General features: G+C 46.2%; 1 protein-coding gene across 1 annotated transcript in view; it reads right to left on the bottom strand.

Annotated features, from left to right (window-relative positions):
- Positions 1-14380, bottom strand: part of SOS1 (SOS Ras/Rac guanine nucleotide exchange factor 1) — a 780124-nt gene that overhangs the window by 450384 nt on the left and 315360 nt on the right. Inside the window, exon 8 of the mRNA XM_078649204.1 lies at positions 2064-2162. Coding sequence (XP_078505330.1) covers positions 2064-2162 — 99 coding nt within the window. The remainder of the gene's footprint in view (positions 1-2063; positions 2163-14380) is intronic.

Below are 14380 nucleotides of genomic sequence, written 5' to 3'. Positions count from 1 at the left end.
TATTTGTTATGCCTCTGCAAAATGACCAACAGTTACCTTCCTTGAGGTACTATTCTGTTTTGCCAAAGTTGGTCAATGGTTAGATCAATCTTAATGCCACAGCCTTGTGGCTTTGCTGAAACTGCTATATGAAGAAGCACATTTGAATCCGAAATCCCCATATTTTACATCAGCAATTCATCTGACCTGCAGAGCCTCAGACAAATGCAAGAAAGCAGTGCATGTCTGGGCATCTAACCCATGCCCTGGTATGAAATATAAATAGCTAACATGGGGGTACTGCAATGCAATCACAAACTTGTTGCTATATATCTCCTGAAAAAGAAATAATTTACATTTTTTGTACCATATTGTTTTTGCACCCCTCAGCATTCCATGATACCAAGGTGACAGAGGAGGAGATGTGGTGTGAGGAATACATGCTTGGGGTAAACCCCACTGTGAGCCATTACCAGATTAATTCAGATTGAAGTGGATATTTGATGGTTGATCCATCCCCCTTTTCCACCTCATTAAAACAGATTAAAGATTAATGAATTTCTGTTCACTTTAAAGGAGAGAGCCTGAGTGTGGAAGCGACTTAAAGAAAATGTATTTGGCCTGCTACACACTGGGATTCCTTTCTTTCCCTACTGAAAGCATACTTTAGCATCATTTAGAACTGTCTCTCTTCCTTTCTCATTTCAACACAAGTAAAGTTATGCTTGTCAATATCCCCAAGATCTACCAGGTTGCACCATATGGTGTACCCTGTGCAGCAGCACTCCTTATTTAAAATCTTCACAGGTCTGACCGTATCATACCCGCCATTAGAGAACTGCACATGTTTCAACTACCTTCCTGCATCACATTAAACAATGGCTGTACCATCTACAATACAGTTAGCTCTGCAACCCCACAGCAACTGGTGCCCAAGATTAAAACATATGGTGGAGGTAGCACAACACAGCAGTATCACTGGACACACAAGGAGTAGAAGATGGGATGCCAGATAATCTCTAGCTATGCTCCTAGGATCTGGAATAGCAAGCCAATTCAGATCTGCCATGCTCCAACTATCCTCCCTTCCGCAAATAGCTGAAACTCCAACCATTCAATTTATTTCTTAAAACGTGATAGCCATTCAGATGCCAGAAATAGTTCGCACTACCATTCCCTCATCATAAATTCCTCTTCCACTTGCTTCTCCCATGCTGCCCTGACTATGCTATATCGCACAGTTGTCATTTCTCTCAAAGGGGTTACTTACAGAATGGTCAAAGCTGCTATTTTGGGTATAAATTAGCAAATGTAAGTTATATTCACCTCTAATATATTCGGCTGCATCGATGTGTCAAGTAGGGATTTCATTAGAAAAGCAATGATTTTACAGAATAATTGCGAATTTGTTTTTTGCTGATATCAAGTGTGGCAATACATGCTGTTTGAGAAAATGGGACTTAATAGGAATAGTGTGTGCGTGTTTTGCGAAAGCCAGGTGTATATATTTTGGATTTGATCAATATAAATTCATGAAAAATTAAATTGGTGTATTTCCACCAAATTTTGGTTCATGTGCTTCAAAATGTTCTATATTTCAGTAAGGCACAAATCACTTGAATTTGCCTTCTATTCTGGATTTAGAAAGTCAAAAAGGCGTTTTCAACATCTGATAGTCAGGGTAGAGGCCATGCGGGAAGTCAGTTTGCCAATGTGATGCGGTCACCCCAACACTCATAACCCCTATATGATAGTAAATCCTATTTATTGAAAAATTTATATAGCGAGGCTTGCAGTTGAGCTCTACAAAGATTTTGATCAGCTGGTAATGGAGTACTTTCCAACTAGGCCATGGCTGACTATTGTGGTCCCTTATCCAAGGTTGTAGCTTTTGAGGTCATACGTAAATTACTTTTTTGTTGCCATACATGTTTGCAATTTAGCACCTTTTCCAAAATCTAAAAGTTGTGGATTCTTTTTGTTCTTGAGAAATACCCAATGAAACATTGAAGACAAAAAATTTGAATGACAGAATAACGTTTTTTAAAGAAACAGTTCAATTAATAAAATATTCTCCTTCTCACCTTTAAAAAGTCAAAGTAGTGCAGACAATAATAAACAGGAGCCAATAGTAGCCTTGGTAGAACATACTGAACAGCTTCTTTAAAACCTTCACCTATTGACTGAAACAAAATGACAAAAACAGTACATACAAAAATCATCTTAAGTGCAAATTCAGAATTCAACATGCTTGGTGTTCTACTCAAGCTTTCTGAGAGAACAATACTTAAAGAGAAAGAAAAAAAACAATGAATTTGTTTCCAAAGTTATTTGGCAAATGCTTTTTGATTTTTTTTACCAACAAATACTGCCTTTATTTTACAACTGCTTATTGAACATGGGGAAATATTTAGATGAAACATCCTACATCAGTGTACACGAAACAAACCAATTGCCATTGAACTCAGTACTTTACTCGTTTTTTATACACTATGACGTGCCTTGTAAGTTCCTGAGTTCCTTTACTTTTATAGTCAAGAAGCAAACTGTAGGGGAAGAGACTCTTTCGGACACAGATGAGATATATACCCGTTGGCAAACTATATTTTATGCAAGTCCATAGGAATGTTCAAAAACTGCACCAGTTAACATTTGAGGCCAAGAGGCTTATCAACCTAAAATCCCATTCTCAAAGACTTACTACTCACAACCAACCCTATACTCTGCTCCTAAGCAGCTTCAGTTAAGTGCACTAGTCTTGTTGTGTCTCCATACATGGGGCCAAGCACCTTGCAGTTTGCTAACATTTGATGGTGTGTGTTGCCTCTGCTTGTTCTCTGCTGGGATCCGCGTGGCCTCTTGTGAATCCGCTGTGACTTGGAAGTGCTACTGGAGGAGCCAGCATTCCTTCAAGCAAGAGGATGAGCCAGCTTGCAACAGTCACGCTCCTTGGAGGGCAGGGTGTCTTGTAGGAGGGGCACTTGCTTTATCAGTTGCTATTTCTCTTGCTGGTGAGGGAGAGATTGTTTGACATATACCGCAACACATATACACTCTTCCTCAGCATGTCACTCTGATAGACATTAAGTATGCACAGATTGGGAGCATTGTGAATCCCCCTGTTATTGTTACATCTTACTCCTCTATTTCTGCTTCATGGTAATAGTATGTTGGTGGTCCTTCTGCAAAGTGTTTGTGCTTATGATAAACTCAAGCATGACAGCTCGGAATCCAAGCCAGAACTTAGAGTTTCTGTAATTTATCACAGACTGTGTGTCTTTGTGCAAGAAGATAGGCAACACCATGGCAGAGCTGCGTAAATTGCGGAGAAGGAATTCCATTTCATTGCACCTGCTGGCAAGAAGCCTAAGTCTATGTGCATTACTGATTAAGGGGATCTGCACTACAGGCCTTAAATCATATGCAAACAGCTCCTTTTAGAAAGTTTCTCTGATACATGGAGCTGCTCAGCTTCTCCAAGAAGGCTAGAAATAAGATCCAGTCGATGCTGGCACATACGGTAGGTTTAGGGCCTCTAATAATCTAGCTAATCAGTAGGGTGTGCAAGTTTCAAAGTTTCTAGTCCTTCCGGAAGTTTCCTGGCATTCTTAAATCTTCTTCCCTTTTGTCCCTCAATTGCGACACATTTGGAGGTAAACATTCATCCAATAGTCACAATGTTTGGTAGCATGGGAAATATTACAGGTGAACATGGCATGCCCCAAGATCTACAGAACAGGCTTTCTTCCTCCTCAGGCAAGTTTGGGCTTCTTTATCAGTTAAGCAATACAAAAAGCTTTGAGGTAATTATGGAGTTAGTGCCAGGAGAGGGGTCTTGGACTCTTGATTTCCTGGGGTCAGAAATAGTGCATGTCCACAATTTTCTGTTGGAACTGTATGAGAAAGGTATGGCTTGCAGCACCATAAAGTCTTTTACGTCTGATGTTAGAGTCCCATGTGGAGATCATGGATATCCTGGCTGGGCACCACCCAAAGTTAGCATGTTAGCCAAGGGTATACATTTGCTTAGACCACCAGATGCTAGGTATATGCATCATATGGATCATAAGGCATGAGGAGCTTAAGGATAACACTGCTAATTGGAAAAGCATTTTCCTCTTATTTCGGCCAGTCTCACATTCTGATCAGTTTAGAGACAGGGTACATAGAGGTTGGATTGAAATCTGGCAATAAACAGAGTATTCTGAATCACTTAATAGTGAAATCAACACCAGGGCGTAGATCAAAACATGGTATTGATTCTTCTTCTCCGGAAATATTAAATGCAAAAAGAATATATTGCAAGAGTTTGCAACTCAAACTGAAGCAACCCTGCACTGAGCAACGTGATACTAAAATTAGAAATTTGAAGATCTCGCTTAGGAACAGAATAACAGAAGTAAAGCGGGATAATCAAGAAATTGCAGACATGCGGTTACTGCGCATAATGAGAAGGCATTTTGGACTCTGACTAGGCAGGGAACAGGGACATACCAAAGTCCAAAAGATTTGTTTATCTCAACTAATAACTGGTAGTTATGCATAGAGGTTGTGTAAATAAACCTCACCGCCCCATAAGGATGCAGTCATGTTCACGCATTAACTTTAAAAATTACTCAGGAGGAGATAGAAAATCCAATTTAAAGTTTGCACCCTTCAAAAGTTGCAGGACCTAATGATTTTCCAATTTACTTAGTCAAACTTGATGCTCCATTCTTGAGTTCACGATTGTTTAATCTTTTCTCAAATGTAACTTCCACTGGGGCGGGTCCCATTTCATGGAAAGGACCAGTTGCTTATCCATATATAAAAAGGGCTCAAAGCAAGATCAGAGAAATTATCGATTAACTGCCCTCCTGGATATTGACGGAAAATGTTTTGCAAAGTTCTTATTAAACATCCTGGCGCAATGAGCCACAAATCCTCACTAATTCAAAGAGGTTTTTTGTTTGGGCTGCTCCACCACTGATACTATCGTTGCTTTGGCTCTTCTGGTGAAAAAAACAAAAAGAACAAAATCACACACAAAAATAAAAACGGTTCTATAAGCCTGCTTCGTGGATTATTACACAATATATTGAACTAAACCCTTCATCACTAAACAGGGTGATTAAAGCACAAAATTTACCAGACTTTAAAACTCAGATTAAACTGAACCAAGCTGCACTAAAAAGTATTCTAAAGAAGGCCTGAAGTGTCCAAAGGAGATCTCACCTCATTAAAGGAATACAAAAATATGGACCTGGTACTTGAATCATACCTGTTGATGCATCAGGAATATATTAGCTATAGTTTGCAAGGTACGACAAAAAGAAAACGCCTAAGAATTCTACTGCTCTATATACCCATAGGAATAAGAATTAGGAGAGGTGTGGCGACGCGGCCAGGGCGACTGACGCTGGAATCTAGGGATCACGGTTCGATCCCCGGCACCGGACGCAGACTAGCCCAGCACCATGTGACTCTGGGCAATAGCTTGCTTAACCTTCCAGACGCCTCCCAGCGCCTGGAGACCCTTACGGGTGATTGTTCGCACTTTACAAATGTGGATTAATTAGTCAGAGGAGTTATGAAAGCGGGTGTTGCAAGGGAAGAGTGCTTGCCAACTATGTGGTTATAAAGAGGAAACCCTCATGCACATATTATCCATTCGTGCAAAAAGGTTACACAGAAGATGATTATACTTGCCAAGTCTTTTTAAGGATGCTAAAATAACGACAATTCCAGAGGCTTTTAGATATTGCTTTACAATCAAACTAATAACTGCATTAGTAAATTAACAACATTTTTAGACATATTATATTAAATGCTAGGAAATTTTAGCCAATTTCTATAAAACTGTTTTTAGAAACCTACTATGATCACTGCGTAGTGCCAATTTGTATTGCGATCTGTGCATTTAATGCAATAAACTTTACTTGACTGATATGCATTCATGAGATGCCTTTATTGCCCAGTCTGGCTACGTTGCTCTGTCTTTTGTTGTCTTGGAGAATGTCAGACATACAGGCTCTGGATTTATCAAGCAGAACGGAGGCAACTGATGAGGTGACTTTCAATGTTGCCTGAAAGACAGACTTATACACATTCAATGTCTTATGTTTCCCAAACTCTTGTTTGTGAGTGGTGAGACGTTTACATGCATATGAAACTATAGCCAGGGAACTGAGGCACAGTGGAGGGAATCGACGAGTGAGCGTCTTTAAAAAGGCGTTTGCTGAGGCGTCATCTATACTAATTGTAGGAAAGTAGGATCTGCTTCTATGGTTACCCTCACTTTTTGCTTGAAGTGATGCTGTTTTTTGACTAGTCTGACTGTGAACTTACTAATCAGGACCCCGGTCTATCTGCTTTCTCCCTAAATTGGTTGTTCAGTACTTGGGTACACCCCAGATTAGATACTGGGGTACCCTTAAAAGTCCCTAGTATATGGTACCCATGTACCCAGGGCATAGGTACCCCAGAGATCTCTCATGGGCAGAAGCAGGTATTATGCCACCCATGACAGACCATTCAAAATGGAACTACAAGCCTGCCATTGCAGCCTGTGTAAGTTGATGCTTGCACCCCTTACTAAAAGGTATAGGTTTCCTATATCTATGATCATTGCACTTAAAACCAGTAAGTCACCCCTATAGCAGGCCTTTGCAATCCTGAAGGCAGGGTGCTTGGTTCTAAGTGAAAGGGTGCCCCTGCATGAGGGTGCCCCTGCATGAGCAGGACACCCCATAGCCTACGGAGTCCATTCTCCCATGTTGTCAGTGAAGCAGCCATATACTGTATAGAGGGGCACATCATAATTACGTGATGACCATCCCAAAAACTGCTGCAACTAATCCTATCATGTTTGATAACAAACATGTTGGAATCCTACCCCAATCAATTAATCAATCAATCAATCAATCATAACACTTATATAGCGCGCTACTCACCCGGGGGGGTCTCAAGGCGCTTGGGGGAAGGGGTCCGCTACTGCTCGAACAGCCAGGTCTTGAGTTGTCTCCTGAAGGCGAGATGGTCCTGGGTCAGTCGAAGGTGGATGGGGAGGGAGTTCCATGTCTTGGCCTCCAGGTAGGGGAAGGATCTGCCTCCGGCGGTGGCTCTTCGGATGCGTGGTACGGCGGCGAGGGCGAGGCTAGTAGATCGTAGCTGGCGGGTGGGCGTGTAGAAGGTCAGTCGGTCGTTGAGGTACTTGGGGCCCAGGTCGTGGAGAGACTTGTGTGCGTGGGTGAGGAGCCTGAACGTGATCCTCTTGTTGACGGGGAGCCAGTGCAGGTCCCTCAGGTGGCCGGAATGTGGTTGCGTTGGGGGATGTCCAGGATGAGTCGGGCGGAGGCGTTCTGGATGCGTTGGAGTCTCCTTTGTAGCTTGGCTGAGGTTCCGGCGTAGAGGGTGTACCCCAATACCGTAAACGGTGTGGGTGTATGATTCCGAGCACTGCAAGAGCCCTCCGTTAGGCTCTCAGTGCCAACCTTCTAGACTGGGACAGCACAAAATGGTTGCTGCCGACCAGAGACACATTTCTTCCCTCCCCCTGATGAGCCAAGCTCGAGCAGGGGAAGGCAGAACAACAGGCATCCAGTCACAGGGAAGTGTGACCAACTCCCAGACAGAATTTAGTATATTGGGACCGGGTGGGTGTGCTTGCCAGCACCAGAAAGTCTGCATGAGCGGCACATATGGTGTCCCTGTGCATAGTCCAGTTCAAACCAGTTCTGGGAGCCGTTTGCTCCCGCTCTGGTACGAAACTGGACAAAGCACATGGAAGTAACCTTCCCCCATCCAGACCCTTCCCTGAGAGTGTCCCCTGAATCTTCCAAATCCCTTTCCTAGGGTACTTAAGGGCTTACCTATGTGTAGGTCCCTAGATTTGTCGTGGGATAAGATTCAGATCAGACACCACTGCACTTCTACTGTTTGGGCACTCTAGACTTCGTTTGGGCCTGGCTTAGTCTCCCTTCAAGTCTGCTGCATCTTCTGTGCTGTGCATCATACAGGAACCTTCCAAGGCCTGTGAAGCATCAAAGACACCTGCAGAAATTTCCCTTGGAGTCAAGGAGTCACTCTCCTGCATTTGCAGGCAACACAAATAAGTTGACTGGTCTGCAGATCCTGAGCTCCTCTGGACTTCGTGGGCTCTGCAATACAGGTGGTGGATTTCCACAGCTCCCGAGGCCTACCATGCCCTCTCACCAAGTTTGAGGCCATTATCCCTCGTGGGGGTTGCAATAATGGAACCCCTGTGCACCGCGTCCAACTTGCAGTTGCAAAAGCTTGTTGACTTCTTTCTAAGAAAATCTTCGGGCTCCAAGTAGCCCCAACCTCGAGCACCTCCAGTGACCAGAATCTTCAGCCACACCGCATCGTGTGCATCGTGGCCTGCATCTTTTGGTGAGCTGCTTGAGGTCCTCTCGCGGCTCTAGTGCCTCTGGCCTGGGGGTCCATTAGAGGGTCACTTTTGTTTCCTTTGGATTCCCCCCGATTGCTCGGGCCTGCCCGGACTCCCCTGCTGGTGGTGAGTCTCCTGGATCCTGCTGGTCCCAACGTTGCTCCTTCTTTGATTCCTGTGTGGGTTGCTGTTGCCAAGGCTTCTTGGTGCTCCCATCTGACACCGACCCATCAGCACTAGACATCCTTCGTGGGACAGCTCGTGCACGGCTCCTGGTCCTCCTAAGCATCGTCTGATTCTCACAGCTGCAGAGTCAAGGTCCTCATCATCCATCCTGCAACACCCGACATCGGAGTGCATCCTTCTTCCAAGTCTCCTGGTCACTCCTGAGTGACAGACTCTGTCCCCTCTGCTTGCAAGTACCTCTCATCAAGAATCCATCCTCTGATTCCTTTGGACATTTTTTCCATCCTCCACAGCTACACTTTCCTGAAGTCCTCCATAAATGTGGCTTTGATCCCGGGTAGTGAGCATGTATTATATATGTGGAGCGTTTATAGCGTGAATGCAGCCAAACAGCAGCGGAGTACTGTGCAGCATAAAAGTTAAGCATACAATCAACAAGCGATAGGAGAAGTAGCTGGGATCTTGAAGCAAAAGTGTACTATACTGAAATGTAATGCAGTCTTCTTTAAAGAGGTGCGTCTTCCGCTCTTTCTTAAATTACAGCAGTTCCAACGGGGTACGGGGATGTTGTTCCAGATCCTGGGTGCATAGATGGAAAAGGCCTACTGCCTTGTTTTTTTTCTTTTTCACACTTCCTAGTTTCCAGTCTGATAATATCCTGACTGTGGGAGTGGCAAGAGCCACCAGAGATACTGAGCTTGACTGCAAGATAAGTGTCCGTACTAGTCTCATGGCTTTATAACTGATGCAGCTGGTTTAAAATAAGGGTGAGGAGTCAATAAGGGGAAGCATTGAAGTTACAACAGGATGTGGGTGCTGCGATCATATATCTTCAGGCCCTGGATACATCGTTTTGCTTTGTGTAGGATGCCCTTGAACGCAGGAATTTTTTCTGAGCCCGTAGCGACAAGGTCAACACAAGATTGAACGTGAATGTGCAGTGCAGCAAACTAAGTTGGAATCTCTACTAGTTCCGGTACCTATGACAATCCAACAGAACAGGAAGTTGGGCATGTGGGTGAGGAGCCTGCATGTGGAAATATTCTCAAACATGAAGGTTGTTACCAATGGTAAGTTACTTTTTTCTGAGGAATACTTGCACCTGCAGATTTCTTACCTTTGGAATATAATTATGAGAAGTTTAGGAGGAACAATTATCTGAAGTGGGAGTGAGCATGCACCAGGAGGACGCCTTGTTCCTTTCCTCGATCTGCAGATGACAGAGCTGAAAACAGCTGGAGGTGCCGCATTTCTAAAAGCAGGCTACACGGTGCAGGATCACACGCTGCTCCTCGCCCCCCTACCTCTTAGAGGGAGAGGGGCTCTCAAGGAAGCCTCACTCCAGGCAGTGTGTTTGGCTTCCGGCTATGGGCCCTCTGATGTGTGGGCTAGCTGCCTCAGTAAGACTCCCACTGCCACCCGTCCTCCAGGGAAGCGGATAGTGCGCTCATGCCACGGCCAGATTTGAGTCTGCATGCTGCTGTCTCGAGGCTGCCCTCGCCCCCCGCTTGCTTGTCTCTCCACCTTATACCTGTGAATCTTTCACTGAGGACCAGGCAAAGGGGGCGTAGGCTTCCGCTAAGTCCTCGGGAGCCAGTAGTTGGAAGGACTTTTTTCTGGGGGAGGAAGTAGGCACTTGGGTGGTGCACGGTCTGCATGCCAGAGGGCTGGGGTATAGCCGATTGGCAGCCCCAGTGTTGCTTGAAGTGTTGGCTTTAGTGTCACCAGCTGCCATTCATCAGGGACAAAGGATCCGCATCGAGGAAGCACTGCAAAAGTTCCCTAATTTTAGAACTCCCTAAGCAAACCCCAACAAGAGGTGCCTGGAACTGCAATCCCAAGGAGGAGACTGACAAACAAAGCCAAACCAAAAATCAGAAGGAGTACTCCTTTACATCCCACTTTTGGCCATCACTGCAGCAAGGGGGCTGTGGTTGGCCTGCCCCCCCCCCCCCCCCCCCCCCGCCGCACATTGCACAACAGCGCTGAACTGAACTGTGCTGATGGCACTAACTCAACTCCACTAATTCAACGCTTTACATAAGTAGGGCACATTATCCTGCACGGGGTAGTTTTCTGGCAGCTCAGGCCGCACAGACTGCGACACACCAATTATATCACTTAAAGCTTACCTACAAACTGTGCAAATTAATCAGTGACTATCCATATTAGATAGCCCATCTTACTAGCGACTTTTTCAGCTCTCATTTATACAAAATGAGAAACTTAAAATTCTGGGCCCATAAAGGAAAAAAATAATTTAAAACGCCTGACCTTCCAAGAAAGCTCTACGATTCACACCAAGGCATGGACTGCTAAGCATATGCAGAACATAAGGGCAAGATTCAGACAGCACTGTCTACAGTAATTTGTAGGGCAGCAAGTCCTAACCTCGAATCCAGACTTATAAACATGAACATAGCACCAAGAGCACACTTCTTGTCTTCGCCCATCAGCGTAACTGATAAGGGAGTATCGCAGAACTGGACCAAGGCGGATACTTAACCAGCTTCAGGAACATGCTCAACAAATCAAGATCGAAATGACAGTGAAACAGAGTGGCACCAACTAACCACTGGAAACCTAGACAAACACCCTTTACTGACGCACATGAGAAAACACTATTTCGAGCACTGTTGTGTGCGATTCAGATAAAAGGAGAGCGTACGTTTTGGGTCCAGACGGTGGAGCCTCTCTTCCTCTCTGGGAGGGTGCGGAGGCGGAAAAAAAGTGGGCAAGGTGATAGTTTGCCCAATGTGGAAGGCAGTAACAACCTTTGGCAAGAAGGAAAGATGAGAGGAGGCTTACAGGAAAGAGCCCGGAGCTCACTCACACACTAGTGGAGGTGATGGCAACCAGGAAAGCAGTTTTCAAAGTTAATAAACGAGGAGGACAGTTGTGTAGCATTTCAAAGGGAGCGCACATCAAATAGGTAAGAACCAGATTCAAGTCCCACTGTGGCATTACAAACGGAATAAAAGGGAAAAGGTGAGTAATGCCTTTGAGAAATCTACTGACAACAGGGGACTTGAAAAGAGAGGGCTGATCAGGGAGCCTGAGAAAGGTCGAAATTGCAGAAAGATAGCCCTTAATAGTGCCCAGAGCAAAGCCCTGCTGAGCCAGAGAAAGAAGGAACAAAAGGACTTCTGAAAGAGGGGCAGAAAGGGGATCCACAGCCTTTGCTGTGCACCATGCCACAAATTTGTCCCACCTGCAGGTGTATACCGTTTTAGTGGAGGGACGCCTGGCTGCCAGAATGATATCACAGACTTCAGGAGGCAAGTCAAAAAGAATCAACTGTCGCAGCTCAATCTCCACGCATGTAGGTGGAGGCTGGACAGGTTCGGGTAGAGGACCATCCCCTACTGCTGCGATAGAAGATCCTCCCGAAAAGGCAGGCAGATCGGGGAATCCATGCTCATACTGAGTAGCTCGAGATACCAAACTCTTCAAGCCCAGTCCGGAGCCACAAGAATGACTTGGGCCCGGTCGAGGCTGATCTTCTTCAGCACTGTGGGTAGTAGTGGTATACGCAGAAAAGCATACATTAGACTACAGCTCCACTCATGACGAAAAGAGTCACTGAGCGAGTACCGCCATGGAAACTCCAACGCGCAGAAGTGATGACATTGAGCGTTCTCTTCGGTGGCGAATAGAACTAACCAAGGCTCTCCCCACTGTTGAAAGTGGCCTCCAGAACTGGGTGTTACTCCTATACCGGCAACAGAAGTGAAAAACTTAGGGATCTGGCTGGATCCTGCGCTCACCTTCATTGGGCATACGAAGAAGGTTGCAGCCACATGCTACGGTATACTGCGAGGCATAAGGCCGGTCCTTAAATACTTCGACCCTTCTACTCGGCAGCTCGTAGTCCAAGCCTCTATACTATCTCGGCTGGACTATGGAAGTGCACTGATGTTAGGGGTCAACCAGGCTGAGGTAGCCAGACTCCAGAGGGTGCAAAATGCCGCGGCGCGAGCCGTTGTTGGTCTTCCCAGACACTGCTCTGTCTCCGGCACTATTTCTTCTCTCCATTGGTTGCCGGTTAGACAGAGGATTAAGTTTAAAGCACTCTGTCTGGCTTTTAAAATTTTGAAACTTTCTTCCCCACCGGCTCTTGTGAATTTACTCACTCCATACATACCTCTGAGATCTCTTAGATCTGAGGCCTTGCATCTGGCGATCTGCCCTCGGTTTAAACTCAGCAGAATGGGTGGTCGCTCTTTTCGGGTGCTTGCCGCGGGACTATGGAACTCGCTTCCAGTGCACACCCGAGCTCTGAATGATTTATCTATTTTTAGGCGCACTATTAAAACGTTCCTGTTTTCTGCTTCTGAATAGTTTTTCTTTTGTTCTGCATGTTATGTTACAGTACCTGTCTGAGCGCCTGGACGCCCCTTTGCTGGGGTATCAGCGCGCTATAAAAATATAAATAACATAACTTGTGCTACCTCCGAGTGAAGACGCCATTCGTGATCCATCATGCACCTGCAGCTGAGTTCGTCCGCCCTGATGTTCAAAGATCCTGCCAGGTGTTGTACCGCCAAGGAAATGCCTTGACATTACAGCCACGTCCAGAGGCGCAGAGCCTCCTGACATACGGTCCACGACCCCACCCCGCCTTGTTTGTAGCAATACCACATGGCGGTGGTGTTGTCTGTGAACACCTGCACAACTCTCCCTTTGACAGAGGGAAGGAATGCTTTCAGTGCAAGTAGAATCGCCCGGAGCTCCAGAAGTTTGACATGGAGCCTGGACTCCGCCGGAGACCAGAGGCCTCTGATCTCCGCCTTTCCCATGTGGCCACCCCATCCCAGGAGGGACGCATCCGTCACCACTGTTTGCTCCAGTTAGGGAAGGGAGAGGGATCCGAGACTGACAAAACGCTGGTTTGAGTGCCACCACTGCAACTGTTGTACAGTGCCTTCTGAGATCTGGACGTACTCGGACAGGTCCCCTTGAGGCTGCGCCCTCTGGAACTTCAGAGCCCGCATATGCCATCTGGCATGATTGGTCAGCAGGATGCAGGAGGCCATGAGGCCCAGAAGCCTCAAGGTCATCCTGACCGAAACCCAGGACAAGGGCCGAAAGATCGGAATCATAGGCCGAATGTCCTGGACTCGCTGTTCGGGAGGATAAACCCAAAACTGCTCCATGTCCAGAACCGCTCAGACGAAAAGTAGCATCTGAGAGGGAACAGGTGCGACTTCTGCACATTGATGGAGAACCCCAGCAAATGCAGGAGATCGTCTGGAGGTGGGAGACAACTGCCTAGGGCGAGCCCGCCTTCAAAAGACAGTAGTTGAGACAGGGGAAGACAAACCCCTGATCTGCGCAGATGAGCTGCGACCACCGCCATCACTTTCGTGAACACCCAAGGGGCACTGGTAAGGCCAAAAGGGAGCACGGTGAACTGAAAGTGTTCGTGGCCTACAGTGAACAGCAGGTATTGTCGGTGGGCCGGCAGGACGACGATATGAAAGTAAGCTTCGGCAGTCCAACGCTGCCATCCAGTCTTGCAGGTCTAGGGCAGAAAAGACCTGAGCAAGTGTGAGCATCTTGAACTTCTCTTTCCGGAGGAAGCGATTTACGTTCCAAAGGTCCAAAATAGGATGCAGGCCTTTGTCCTTTTTCGGAACCAGGAAGTAGTGAGAGTAGCAACCACGACCTACTTCTGGGTTTGGAATGAGCTTGATGGCCCCCTTGGCCAAGAGGGCTGCACCTTCCTGCTGGATAAGTGCCAAGTGAATCCCCCGACATGTGGTGGTACTGAGGTGGCATGGCTGGAGGGGTAGTCTCGAAGGGGAGGGAGTAGCCCCGTTGGAC

The sequence above is a fragment of the Lissotriton helveticus genome, chromosome 6 (genome assembly GCF_964261635.1).
Source record: "Lissotriton helveticus chromosome 6, aLisHel1.1, whole genome shotgun sequence".
Taxonomy (NCBI): Eukaryota; Metazoa; Chordata; class Amphibia; order Caudata; family Salamandridae; genus Lissotriton; species Lissotriton helveticus.
This window is presented reverse-complemented; position numbering and strand designations above follow the sequence as displayed.